This window comes from Vigna umbellata, chromosome 1 (assembly GCF_029865625.1).
Source record: "Vigna umbellata cultivar VRB3 chromosome 1, Vumbellata_1.0, whole genome shotgun sequence".
NCBI lineage: Eukaryota > Viridiplantae > Streptophyta > Magnoliopsida > Fabales > Fabaceae > Vigna > Vigna umbellata.
This window is the reverse complement of record NC_142165.1, coordinates 22,618,849-22,633,556: the sequence shown is the minus strand read 5'-3', so window position 1 is coordinate 22,633,556 and position 14,708 is coordinate 22,618,849. Positions and strand designations below refer to the sequence as shown.

General features: G+C 38.9%; 1 protein-coding gene across 2 annotated transcripts; it reads right to left on the bottom strand.

Annotated features, from left to right (window-relative positions):
* Positions 1-337: 337 nt before the first annotated feature.
* LOC124832118 (uncharacterized) lies at positions 338-7,003 on the bottom strand. 2 transcript variants are annotated; one of them, XM_047306241.2, is made up of 6 exons: positions 6,784-7,003; positions 4,169-6,613; positions 3,464-3,975; positions 2,245-3,382; positions 1,300-1,540; positions 338-1,213 (listed from the first exon to the last, which is right to left on the bottom strand). In XM_047306241.2, exons 2-6 carry the CDS (start codon positions 6,527-6,529, stop codon positions 735-737), a joined length of 4,731 nt encoding a protein of 1,576 aa, XP_047162197.2. In that variant the 5' UTR covers positions 6,530-6,613; positions 6,784-7,003; the 3' UTR covers positions 338-734. The 2 variants fall into 2 exon arrangements, with proteins under 2 accessions (XP_047162197.2, XP_047162196.2); XM_047306240.2 differs by having other exon boundaries at positions 2,245-3,975.
* Between the last annotated feature and the right edge of the window lie 7,705 nt (positions 7,004-14,708).

The window sequence follows — 14,708 nt, the reverse complement described above, 5'->3', positions numbered from 1 at the left end:
TTAAGTGGAAGTTTGATGCAACTCAAGTTTTTTTTCATTCTTGTCTCTGCACATTTTTCCTAGTGGTTTTTTCTAGAGTTGTGAGATTATAATTAAAACAAAATTATTCAAAATTAACAATTTATAAACATGTATACAAAGTGGCATTGTAGTCCCCGATAATGACACTAGAAAACTTGACGAGATTGTGGTATAAATAATCTTTTTTCTTAACAAGTCCTATAGTTTTCAAAAAAAAATAGTACAATATCGTATCTACAAGGAATTTATGATCAATTTCTATAATTGTAAACTTCTAATTGAATGTGTGTTTTCCAGTATTTATAAGCACAGCATGTAGCAGTGGTAAATGTGTGTTTTCCAGTATTTATAAGCACAGCATGTAGCAGTGCTAGTGGTAAAAATTGAATGGAAAGATCAACTGCGAGACATACACCACTCCACTATTATCTAAAACCTATGAAAGAAACAGTACTACTTGCAATTCAAAGTGGTGTTGTATTATTGGCCGATTTCTATTTTTATATTGAATGTTTGAAACTGAGAAGGGGGAGGGAATCTGTACAAATATAGGTAGGCAGTCAAAACTTCATAGACCTATTCATGCAGATCAGTGCTACAGTTACTCTGAACCCGATTCTCGTGAATTTGAGTTCTCTATTGAACACCCGAATAATGGAAAGAAGGCCACAACTCTTGACCAAGTAAAACCAAAGGCCATGTGATTTGCCAGATTAGTACTCCGAAGCTTTAATTTCACCAAGTGAGTCCAAAGAAGCATTCATTGCTTCTGCAATCATTAGAGATGTAATGGCCTTGTGAATTGCTACATCTGCTTTATATAGCAATCTTGTAGCCCTATCTCTCTTCAACTTAGCCATGTGCCGTTTAATACGAGCCTCAGCCACGGCATCTCGTAGCCTTAACTCCTCAAGGACAGAAGTATCCAACTGTTCAATCCCTTGCCTCTTGGGGCCAGCAAGCAGGTGATGCCTGTTATGAGGCACATCATATCTAGACTGGTGAAATTTTGGGACATGATTTCTGTAACCCGATCCTTTACTGGTAGGATGGTATTTCAAGCTGCCAGCATCACGTGGTACCAACATCCTTGGTGAGGTCAGAGGCAATGGTGATTCATCAAAAGAATCGTAATAATGGCCTTGGTATAGGAACTTTTCATCGCCAAAGGGTAAGGCATTATGTCTTCTTCCTGAGATCAAAACAATTACATGTTAAGCTGAATGTTAATATTTTGTTTAAAAAATGTAGAACCAAGCTTGTAAATCAAATACTCACGGAAGCCATCCTGATCTAGATTACTGTTTGCGTGCCCAGATACTGAAATCTTCTTTTGGGATCGATTCTTCAATCCCTTGTTCACTGATTCCAAACCCCTAGGCTTCATACAGAAAGCAAACATGGCCGGTTTCTCCAAAGTTGTAACCCTGTCCACACATGCATTGGAATGGGTATTGTTCTTTGTCATGGCTACCTCCCACTCTCTCACTTGTTTCAGATACCTTTCCCATAGAGGGGGCTGAAAAGTACATAATTCAGAGATGAAATTTCAGGCATGTTAGTAACAAAGCATACATATTAGGTATAGAGGAAAACAGACGATGTTGAGAAATGCCAAGGTAAAACGGACAAAATCATATGCTTTTAACAAGTCAAACATAAAAATGTCCCACTTCCCTTATTCTACCGTAGCAATTCAAATAAATTCTCTGAAGTTGTATCCAAAAAATGTTGTAAGAAATCACTCTCTCCTAACATGTTTTATTATGTGGCAGCTTTAATACGGCATAAGTCATGTTTAAATTTATTCTGTTTAGTTAGTACTTGTCAGAATAAAAAAATTACCCAATATTTGCAAATTAAATAAATATCAAATAGTAGGTAAGAAATCCAAATAGGTAGTAGCAGGGTTTTCACCTGGAAGCCATAAAATGAAATTTAAGTGTAGAAAATAGTAAGTGGAACAACAAATAACATGCATCACTATTCAGAGGCTCGGAAACTTTCCCTAATAGAAAGGCCTCAAGAAAAAGATAGCCATAATATTTTAAGTGTAAGAAAAAATAGATCAATCCATTACAATATATCTTACTCCTCTCCAACTCTTATATCAGCAAAACCAGCATGTCTTTCATATAAATTCATCAAATATATGGAGGAAGAGACATATTCCCAAAATCAAAATAATTACAATAAAAACAAGAAACGTGATTTGAACATTACCTGAAATTGCCGTATTAAAGCCATTCCACTCTTCTTCCTTCTCTCCTGCCAATGGTCATATATGATTTTGACAATAGACAAAGGCCCAACATCAACCGTGAGTTCCTCTATCTCATTAGAAGTAAACTGGTCACGCTTCTTAGTATATGCTGCCTTTTCAAACATGTCCAATGTCTTCTCAAACATCTCCTCTGAAATCCAACTCAAGTCACTGTTATCTTTTACAGAATTTAGAGCATTTGCAATCCATTGCTCATCTTCGCTATCCATGTCATACAAAACACGGGATGGATCCAGAGCCATCTCAACATCTGTTTCAACCTGTTGGAAGTACATAAAGCTCCGAACAAAAGTTGCCTCACATCCATTATCATCATTTTCTTCTATCAAGCGAACACCAGGAATAGGTATATTTTTAACTGAAGCGGCCCGGATGTTACGGTTGTAGCATTCCTCATGCATCTCCTTGAAAAGAGCCCACTGACTCCTTTCAGGAAATTCCAAGATCCAATCCTTCCCTCCTTTCCACATCATTGCATGTGTGTATCGATTTGTTGATCCAGGCTGCAGAAACTGATGTGCTTTGTATGAATACCGAGTAATTCCTAAAAGTTTCACAGAAAGTCTCCACTCATTGTGGTCAAACAGCTCTAGTACAATATGGGCCCCAGATTCTCTCCAACCCTTATCACCAAGAGTAATCAAGACATTTGCACCACAAGATACGCATTCAAAATTCTTTTCAGGGACCCTGGCAACATCTGATGACTTCTTCTCACTGGCCTTTCTAATTCGTTTGTGAGGAAGCCCTTTCTGATGATGGTTTCTCGGCCTTGAACTGAATTCATAACCAGAAGAAGGCACTGAGTATGATACTTGTGTGCGTGGTTTCTTAGGTCCACTGTTAAAATCATTGTAAAGTGAATCAGCCTTTCCATCAGACCACACATGAGACTGAAATCCCAATGATGAGGAACTATTCGGGTTCCGATACCAAGAATTTCTACGAGCAGTTAAATTAGAGCTTGGCATGACGCCTCCATTCCAAGAGATATCAGGAGAGTGTTCAGCATCACGTAAATCACCATCATCATCACCACCAGGTTTCTCAAATTGATCAACTGCAGGAATTTGGATACTGAGATCACCAATAAAAGAATGAGAACCATCATCATCCTTATCTTGACAAACTAAAGAACTCAAAGGTAAAGAGCCTAACCCTTGCTCCATATGGTGTGATTGCCATTTGGGTAAGTGAGTTGTGCCGAGCCTCTCAGAAAAATGGGAAATGGAAGTACCAAAACTGGTAGGACCAATGTTCTGGTACTTTTGAGAGAGAATTTGATAACTAAAGGTAGAGGGATGATCTGAGTCATTACAAGACCCTCCATCACCTGCAGCACCATTGGACAAAATCTCAATATCTTTCCTCGGGATAATTTCAGAATTCCGGTTTGAGCAACCATTGGTGCTGGTACATCCATTGGTTCCCAAACTAGGGTCCTCCTGATCAAACTCCGGTGCGTGATCAGAAAAGCTAATATGAGTTGCAGACTGCTCCATCAGCAACTTGAGATGGAAACAAACAAAAAATGTAGGTGCTGCAGCAAAAGAAAGAGTAAATGGAGGAAGTTTCCTCTCACCAACATCAGAATACTGATGAATATCAGCTTGAGTAGACACTTTGGAAATACCCATGATGTTAATCCCTGGCCTGCCCCTCCGCATGACCTGTTCATGCAGAAGTTGCATGATTTGATTCACAACAAAACCCAAGATAAGCTAACTTGCAGTGACTTTTGGAAGATTTGATATACAATGCTGAATTACAGTAACACGCACTAAACATGACAAATAAATCTTAAAATGAGGGTTAAAGATGAAGTTACCCATCAAGTAATAAAGGAAAAAGGGGAGCAAGTACCTTGACTGCGGAGGACCCACTGACAGAAGTTATGGACAACCCACTTGATCCATTTTGAAGTGCCTGGATGTTATCATATGTGCATTCAGAAAGATGGAGCTTCTTACTCAGAAGGCAATGCCTCTTAAGCTTTGAATCTAAGTTCGTCCACTTAGAATTATTCACTCCAGAGAAATTATAGAACTCAAAAACAAGCGGCTTCTTAATCACATGAAGACCAGAAAACTTGAATCCAATAGATGTACATGGAAATTGCAAGTCAACATACTTCCCTCGGCAGGCAGGTTGATGAAATAACCTAAGGACAAAAAAGACAAAGGCTACAGCCATGTTCAAGCAGCCTTCAAATAATAGAAATCTCAACCCAACCACATTATCGACAAAAAGCATCTCCAAACAAACTCTAGGCCAATTGGTCATAACTGTACCATACTGGAGCAAAAAAAGGGGATAAAGCAACCACAAATTTTCAGATTCAAAATGATTATTCAACATGAAACAATTTGGAAAATTTAAGCCAAATCTGAACAATAATGATTCCATGTCCCAAAATACTTTTGATACTCCGGCCTTGTAAGTGAAGCACAATGGGCCCTCAACTTCATCCATGTCATCCCTTGAATTCATCATATTCTCAACCCCAAACATATGGTCAAGTGAAACAGAACCAGATGCACTTCTAATAGCATGCTTTTCTTCATAGATATGAGAGGGTATTAGAGCAGGCTTTCGAATCCGCCTTCTGAAATAGACAATAGGCTGTTTTACATCTTTCCTGCGAGTGGCACTTTGCAATGAAGACTTCATCTTAAAATCATCACTTAATTTATCCTGTGATCCATAATCATTGGATAAATTATTTTCAACACCCTTCAGAGAATGCTTACATAATTGTCCCTTTGATGTGACAGGTTCGTCATATAAGAATGATGACATTGTACTTGGAAGTGTGACAGAAGTTTTCTGTTTCTTAATGCCTTGAAAAGAAGATATATACCGATGAGAAGATCGAGCCAACCATGAAATAATAGGTTCTGAGTCCATACTGCTCCCACCATGGTGAGCATTCTCAGTATTGTCTTCTGTTCTTTGCCTTTCTTTTCTGGATTTGCTACCCTTCTGTTGATCAGAACTTCTACGTTTTGTAAAAGCTCTTTCACCTTTTGCATTTCCTGGAACTTCACTACGAAGTAACAAGAGTTTGAATCTCTCAGTATGTAGATTAACCCATTCTACATCCCGATCATCATATTTGATATGGTAAAGCTTGCTTCCTTCATCGTAATCATCCACAAGGCCATAATACCATCTCTGGTCTAAAGGCCAAAAAATTTTAATTCTCCGGTTCAGTACCCAGTATACATCTACATCACCTAAAAGAATTTCATAAAAATGGCGCCTCTTCCTGGAATTACCTTTGTTTTTATATTGTTTCCTAGGCCTCAAAACTCTGCCATCAGTATCAGCTGACGCAGATTCTGAACCTGATTGAAACTTCAAATCACGGTTAACAATACTTTGACTAGAAGATTGAAAAAATGACAAACCATTTGAACCTTTGGTCGAAAATCCAGTACAGCTTGGATCAAACCTTGAAGATAGCATCCTAGCTGCATTCTCCTCAAGATTTTCCTCTTCATCTTCTTGCAAATCATCAGATATTTTACAACTCGAAACCAAAGGTTCAACCTCCTTCGAAACCTTAGTTGTATCTAAAGCTGAAGTCTTTCGTTTCCTATTCTTCCTTCGTGACTTTTTCAAAGCAGAATCTCCACCATCAATATTTACAACAGAATGAGATGCACAAATCCCATTCTCCTTAAAATTTTGAACTGAATTTGAATCACTATTCCTATTTTCCTTATTAAATTCATCAAATTCTTTCTTATGCTTAGTCTTGTAAGATTCAACCCCACTGCCCAAATCATCATCACTACCTAACTTTGGCACAGGATGGACATAGCCACTTCTACAATCGAGATGCTCCACCAAAGTTGATGCTTGCCCAGGCTCTGATTTTTTCTTCCGCATAAAACTCCTCTTCCTCTTGGGAATGTGAAAATCATCACCACAAACTCCAAATGAAACTTTATTTGACACACTACTATTCAATCTCTGACTGACCCCTAACTTCAACTCACTGCTACCATCACCATTTTCTAAGCTACTTAAAGAGACTTCTCTTTTAGCCTTCTTTCTATTCCTCTTCTCATCACCATTCCCACTACTACTGTTAATCCTCTTTATGTTCTTCTTTGAAGTGTTTAGAGACAATTTTGATTTATATAGACTTTTAAGATCCAGAGATTTTGATTGTTTGGGAACTGTAGTGCCATTGGAGTTCTCTGTTCTGCTTTCCATGGCAAATCAACATAACAAACGCCCACAACAAAATTCCCCTAATTGTCACATGTCATCATACATATCTGGCCCTTTTCCTTGGATCTGAAACGTCAAAACCACAAAGGTATCACCAAAAATCTCACAACCAACACAAACCTAAATTCAATATACCAAACTCCCCATGCATTGCGTTATTGTATCAAAAAAACACTATGAAAAATCATGGAAAGTTTTAACACCGAAAAAATACAATTATCAGAAAATTTACTAACCTGATCCCGAATGCCACAAAACAATCGATTCTCCCCACAGACATAGAAGATCACCAGTGCGAATTGGCAGATTAGGGTTTGAGAATGACTTGTGGATTCGAAACCCTAATAGAATCCCCGAAATTGAAATTCCCAATAATTTTGATTTTTATTTTTCTGTTTATTTTTTTCTTCTGTTTTTTAACCGCTAGGGTTTCATTAGGGAGGTAAAGCGTTTAAATTGAAAATTCCTCCAACTTCAAATGAAAAATAAAAATGCAAAACTATTTCAAATCAACACGTGTAACGTCACCCCACGTGTGATCGAAATCTTTTAACTTACTACCGTTGTAGTGATCGTCTGCGGCCCAGTGTATAGTTAGCAGGTGCTGATCAAATCTTTGGCATCTGATTCAATGTTTTTTAAGAAAACAATTTAGAAAAAACGGAAAAGTAGAAACCGAAATTAACCATTTTGAACTATGCGTTTTGAATTTTGACCATGGTATTTCATAAAACTTCCGAAATGCCACACACTTTTTTTTTGCCATTCGGCCTCTATATATAGAGTTTTTGCATTTTGTAACTTGTATTAATATTGTTTTCTGTACCTCCACAATTACTAACTGTATTTTTATAATAAGAGAAAAAGATATAAATACCCTTTACTATTGCACCACACTATCATTGTTCTTGTTGCTATCTCCATTTTTATCACCACTGTTGTAGAAGAGTGAGAGAAGTTGTAGGAAAAGAAGAAGAAAAAAAAACCGTTCTGAAAAGCTTTTTTCCAAATGTATTTCATGTATTGTAGAAAGTTATTTTTGGAACACATTTCGTATTTCTTATAAACATATTTCATAAGATACTATATGCATTTTAGAGAGTTTAATCTGAAAAATCCATTCCAAAATATATTTCATGATTTTCGAAGATTCTGTTCAAACAATAACAATTATATATTTATTATGTTTTTAAGAATTATTTATATTTTTTAATATCCATATATCACATATCATTCTATTATTTTCAAAATAAATGTTATAACATATTAAAATATATGTAGTATTTGATACATTTAGCGTATGTATGCATCATAGATTCTAATACAAAAAATAGATAAATTAAAGAAAAATAATTTTAACAATTTTAAAATGATATTAAAATAATATTTTATTAATAGGTATATGTAGTGTATAGTATAAAATATTAACCGAGTGGTTACAAACAACCAACCGGATATTCAGGTAATCTGTTTATATCTTATTCTGTTTATATTTTATTGGGCTTATATCAGCTCAGGATCCATGAGATAAATTATAAATACAAAGCCAGGGCCAAAAGCCAGGTACGTTCCACTTACGCATTATTTACTCTACGTTACTCTCAAATACTCAATAGTGATAATCATTCACTAAATATTCAACCAAGAGCCGAGGCTCTTCAAATCACATGCCTAACTTGGGCGTCGGAGTACCTTTTGCAGGTACATCCTCCCTCGTCAAGAAGGAGACCGATCGGTTTGTGCCAACACCGATCGGCCAATAGCAGGAGTTTGGAAGCGAGCGAGCGGCCCAGACACGTCAGCAGGTTAGTCTCTCGGTCCCCAAAAGTATCCACCGAAACATTTTGGCGCCCACCGTGGGGCCGAGTGTCAAACCCAATGATGACCACGAGGAGCATGGAGGAACAACAAAGCACCAGAAAGATTATTAGAAACCACAAGAAACCAAGACGAGCGTTCGGTCTCGACATCACTATTTCGGATCAACACGAGAAACTTTCGACAAAGTAAAAACTACACGTGAGACGTCGTCAACAAGATAAGTATTTTTTGAAATATGAATATTTCATAAAATATCTAATTGATAATAGATATTATAACAACTATTTTTATGTTAAATATATAATATAATCCAGAATATATTATATGATATATGATATATAATATAGTACATAACTATAAATATAGTTATCTAATTATTATAACCGAAACATTTTCTGGCATGATTCAAATAGTCAAATAAATTATTGTGTTAGAGATAACTATCAACAACAATATTATAAAATCTCGAAACGGTTTTGATACCTTGTTTATTATCTATGTTATTTATTCGGTGCAATTCATAATATCTGGTAACCGAATCATTTATTATACGGTTATATACCATAATATATATCATCATGAGAATTTCAGCAATGAACATCTTGAACAAATATATATCGAAATCCACGCCATCAACTATGCAAGTGCAGACTAAGATCTAGTCATAAACGAACTTCATGCTTAAAGTATCATGGAATTCAATTAACGAAGGGGAAGTCTCCTATTGCAAACACTGATTGCCAATTTTGTCAGCAAAGTTCATAATTAACGATCAAGTCCAAGACCGAGCGGTAAATCCCTCTCGGGAGAGAGGTAAAGCCCTCTCAAAGCCGAACGGTAAAGCCCATTCCCTAGAAAGCACTCCTAGGTCGAAGACCGAGCGGTAAATCCCCCTCGGGAGAGAGGTAAAGTCCTCTCAAAGACGAACGGTAAATCCCGTTCACTAGGAAACAATCCTAGCTCAAAACAGAGGTAAAACCCTCTCAAAGCCGAACGGTAAAGCCCGTTCCCTAGGAAGCACTCCTAGGTCGAAGACCGAGCGGTAAATCCCCCTCGGAAGAGAGGTAAAGTCCTCTCAAAGACGAACGGTAAATCCCGTTCACTAGGAAACAATCCTAGCTCAAAACAGAGGTAAAACCCTCTCAAAGCCGAACGGTAAAGCCCGTTCCCTAGAAAGCACTCCTAGGTCGAAGACCGAGCGGTAAATCCCTCTCGGGAGAGAGGTAAAACCCTCTCAAAGCCGAACGGTAAAGCCCGTTCCCTAGGAAGCACTCCTAGGTCGAAGACCGAGCGGTAAATCCCCCTCGGAAGAGAGGTAAAGTCCTCTCAAAGACGAACGGTAAATCCCGTTCACTAGGAAACAATCCTAGCTCAAAACAGAGGTAAAACCCTCTCAAAGCCGAACGGTAAAGCCCGTTCCCTAGAAAGCACTCCTAGGTCGAAGACCGAGCGGTAAATCCCTCTCGGGAGAGAGGTAAAACCCTCTCAAAGCCGAACGGTAAAGCCCGTTCCCTAGGAAGCACTCCTAGGTCGAAGACCGAGCGGTAAATCCCCCTCGGAAGAGAGGTAAAGTCCTCTCAAAGACGAACGGTAAATCCCGTTCACTAGGAAACAATCCTAGCTCAAAACAGAGGTAAAACCCTCTCAAAGCCGAACGGTAAAGCCCGTTCCCTAGGAAGCACTCCTAGGTCGAAGACCGAGCGGTAAATCCCTCTCGGGAGAGAGGTAAAACCCTCTCAAAGCTGAACGGTAAAGCCCGTTCCCTAGGAAGCACTCCTAGGTCGAAGACCGAGCGGTAAATCCCCCTCGGAAGAGAGGTAAAGTCCTCTCAAAGACGAACGGTAAATCCCGTTCACTAGGAAACAATCCTAGCTCAAAACAGAGGTAAAACCCTCTCAAAGCCGAACGGTAAAGCCCGTTCCCTAGGAAGCACTCCTAGGTCGAAGACCGAGCGGTAAATCCCTCTCGGGAGAGAGGTAAAGCCCTCTCAAAGACGAACGGTAAGTCCTAGGTTAAAGTTGAAGACCGAGAGATAAATTCCTTTCGGTTCCTGTTGAAGGACGAGCGGTAAATTTCGCTCGGTTAATGTCGAAGGCCGAGAGGTAAATCCCTCTCGGTTCATGTTGAAGGACGAGCGGTAAATTCCGCTCGGTTAATGTCAAAAGCCGAGAGGTAAATCCCTCTCGGTTCATGTTGAAGGTCGAGAGGTAAACCCCTCTCGGTTAAAGTCGAAGGTCGAGAGGTAAATCCCTCTCGGTTAAAGTCGAAGGTCGAGAGGTAAATCCCTCTCGGTTAATGTTGAAGGTCGAGAGGTAAATCCCTCTCGGTTAATGTGGAAGGTCGAGAGGTAAATCCCTCTCGGTTAATGTCGAAGGTCGAGAGGTAAACCCCTCTCGGTAAATGTGGAAGGTCGGGAGGTAAACCCCTCTCGGTTAATGTTGAAGGTCGAGAGGTAAATCCCTTTCGGTTAATGTGGAAGGTCGAGAGGTAAATCCCTCTCGGTTAATGTCGAAGGTCGAGAGGTAAACCCCTCTCGGTAAATGTGGAAGGTCGAGAGGTAAATCCCTCTCAGTTAATGTTGAAGGTCGAGAGGTAAATCCCTCTCGGTTAATGTGGAAGGTCGAGAGGTAAATCCCTCTCGGTTAATGTCGAAGGTCGAGAGGTAAACCCCTCTCGGTAAATGTGGAAGGTCGAGAGGTAAATCCCTCTCGGTTAATGTCGAAGGTCGAGAGGTAAACCCCTCTCGGTTAAAGTCGAAGGTCGAGAGGTAAACCCCTCTCGGTTAAAGTGGAAGGTCGAGAGGTAAATCCCTCTCGGTTAATGTCGAAGGTCGAGAGGTAAACCCCTCTCGGTTAAAGTCGAAGGTCGAGAGGTAAAACCCTCTCGATTAAAGTCGAAGGTCGAGAGGTAAATCCCTCTCGGTTAAAGTAGAAGGTCGAGAGGTAAAGCCCTCTCGGTTAATGTCGAAGACCGAGAGGTAAACTCCTCTCGGTTCCTGTTGAAAGACGAGCTGTAAATCCAGCTCGGTTAGTGTCGATCGTCGAGCGTCGATCGACGAGCTGTAAATCCCGCTCGGTTAATGTTGAAAGACGAGCGGTCAATCCCTCTCGGATAATGTTGAAGACCGAGAGGTAAATTCCTCTCAGTTCATGTTGAAGGACGAGCGGTAAATCCCGCTCGGTTAAAGTCGAAGGCCGAGAGGTAAATCCCTCTCGGTTCATGTTGAAGGACGAGCGGTAAATCCCGCTCGGTTAATGTCGAGGGTCGAGAGGTAAAGCCCTCTCGGTTAACGTAGAAGACCGAGAGGTAAATTCCTCTCGGTTCCTATTGAAGGACGAGCGGTAAATCCCGCTCGGTTAATGTTGAAAGTCGAGCGGTAAAACGCTTTCAATTCCGCCAACACAGCCTCCCTCAAACTCATCAGTCCTATAGTTAACCACGGCTAAAGCCAACCGCTTAACTCGGACTTGGGGAGCATAATGTATAGTATAAAATATTAACCGAGTGGTTACAAACAACCAACCGGATATTCAGGTAATCTGTTTATATCTTATTCTGTTTATATTTTATTGGGCTTATATCAGCTCAGGATCCATGAGATAAATTATAAATACAAAGCCAGGGCCAAAAGCCAGGTACGTTCCACTTACGCATTATTTACTCTACGTTACTCTCAAATACTCAATAGTGATAATCATTCACTAAATATTCAACCAAGAGCCGAGGCTCTTCAAATCACATGCCTAACTTGGGCGTCGGAGTACCTTTTGCAGGTACATCCTCCCTCGTCAAGAAGGAGACCGATCGGTTTGTGCCAACACCGATCGGCCAATAGCAGGAGTTTGGAAGCGAGCGAGCGGCCCAGACACGTCAGCAGGTTAGTCTCTCGGTCCCCAAAAGTATCCACCGAAACATGTAGTAAAAAGAAAGATATGAAGTGTGGTAACTACCACAAAACAGTGGTATATTTCAAAAAAATGGTAAGAATTTAGACAAAGTTTATATTTAGAGTTTAATTTAATATAAATTAGTCATTCTTATGTTATTTTTATTAATTATAAATTTCTTGATAAATTTGTAGAAAAAATAATAATATATTTGTATTAACTTATAAAATTAAAACTTATAAGGACATAGTCAATTATTTAAAAGTAAAAGTGGTATAGAAATATAAATATTTTATTATTTAAGTGCAAGGTTTATAAATAGAAAAAATTAATTACTGAGAAAAATCACCATCATCTATAAAACCTCTTTCTATTTATCTTATATATTTTCTTTCTAGACTTTTTTTATTCTTTCATGAATCGTCTTGCTGATTCTAATAGATAATAAAGCAACGTGTCTGACCAAAATTTGTTTTAGAGGAAGGTTTTCTTTGTACATGTTTTTGGGTTGGTTTATGGTAAAAAGTGGAATTTAAGTCTAAATAAAATGGTTTAATCTCTAGTCGACGTGGGACTTCTAAACATCATTTAAAAAAACACATTTATCTAAAACAATTTCTATTTACCTTATCTTAATGATTATAATAAAGAATAGAGCAAATATGTCTAATCAAAATTTTAGAGGAAGTTTCTCTTTGTACATTGTCGCGGGTTGGTTTAGGATGTTTTGCATGCATGTGACTAGGTGTAAAGACCTGAAAAATAGTATTACAAAGCAGATTGGTGTATTAAAATAATGAGATAGATTATTTACTTTAAAATAATCTTATAATATAAATAGAATTTTTATAAACACTTCTCATTATTCTAAGAACATTCCATCTCTCTAGAACTCTATTCCTCAGAGTTCTCTGAATTCTCTCTACAATTTCTCTCCGCTGAGTTTTCTGTTCAATGATCAGGAGGTGCCTAGGCGATCCTGGCGTTGAGAGCTTCATTTTCGACCGATCAATTTCGTGTTCTTCAGTTGGTAAGTGGTTTCCATTTCTGTTCGTTCTTCTCTAGATTGTGAGCATGCAATGACTCTGTATTGCATGTGGTTAACTGATCCTTTTTCAAATTCTAGCTCAAATTAGGTTCTAAGTGTTGTTCTCTATCACCAATCGGTGAGTTGTAGGTTTCTGTTGAGTTTCCTTGTCGTGCAAGGTACGGTTGGAGAGTTCTGTGTTTGGGGTTGTTTATCTCTGAGGTAAGGGAAGCTAGGTTGTGTTTTAATTATCAATTTGTGCTGTATGTGATGAATTTTGTGATTAAAGTGCTGTGTAGTTAGAATTTCAGCTTGTGAGTGTATGTTCTTGAAATGTTAAGATAGTGGAAATTGTAGAATGTGATTGATGAACTGGTTTGGATGAATCTAAGTGTTGGGGTTGTGCAAATTGGAAGTGATTATTGTATGTAATTTGTTGTGATGGTGATGAAGTAAAGTGTAAAGTGAATTTGAGCTGGTTTAGTGTATTTTAGAGGAAGTGAGGTAGTGAATTTGAGTAGTAGTGGTCAAGGGCTGTTAGTGACTGTTGGGGTAGTGTAGATAGGTCACATGTGACTAGTTGGAATCATCAAAATGGTCAAGAACAGGTTCAAAGTGGTAGAATTGGTTTTGAGTCTATAAGTTGAGGAATTGGAGATTTTAGAGGAGAGTTTGGTGCATAAATACTTTAGATTGGGGTTAGGAAGGTGTAGAATCACTTAGTCTAGTCCAATTAAGTTTATACATCAAATTAGGAGTGTTAGAAGTTGGCCAAGTTGAGTAAAATTGGTAAGGAGTGGTTGAGTTGCATAAGTCTGCAGAATTCGTTCTGCAGATTATGCAGACTCGCTGTGCGAATGGATTCGCACAGCGAGTCACCTTGGCGAGGTGCTCTCTGCCAATGCACTTGCATAGCGAATGGGTGCATTGTGCGAGTGAAGGGAGAGGGTTGCTCTCTGTTTGTACATCCGCATAGTGAATCTAATCGCTATGCGACTGGCTAGAGTCTTGAACTATTATTCATTTTATTCGATTAGCGAGTGGGTCTCACTCTACGAGTGTTTGGGGGGTCAAGTCTCTGGATGAGGTTCTTGCGTAGCAAATTGGGACGCTATGCGAGGGGTTGGGGTCTGTTGTAGTTCACATTTTTATTCGCATAACAAGTTTAGTCGCTATGCGAAAGATCCAGAGTAGTTGGTCTCTGTCTAAGGTTTTCGCAAGGCGATTTAGGTCGCTGTGCGAGAAGCTTATAGCCTCGCTATGCGAAGGTGTGCGCTATGCGAGAGGTACGTTTTAGTTCAAGTCTTGTGTACTCTTATGTTGTTTGATATGAATCAATGAGTGTTGTATGAAGTAAGTTGAAGTTGTATCATGTAATATCTGTGGATTGTGGTATGTTGTATTCAAAAGTGTAAAGTTCAAGTAT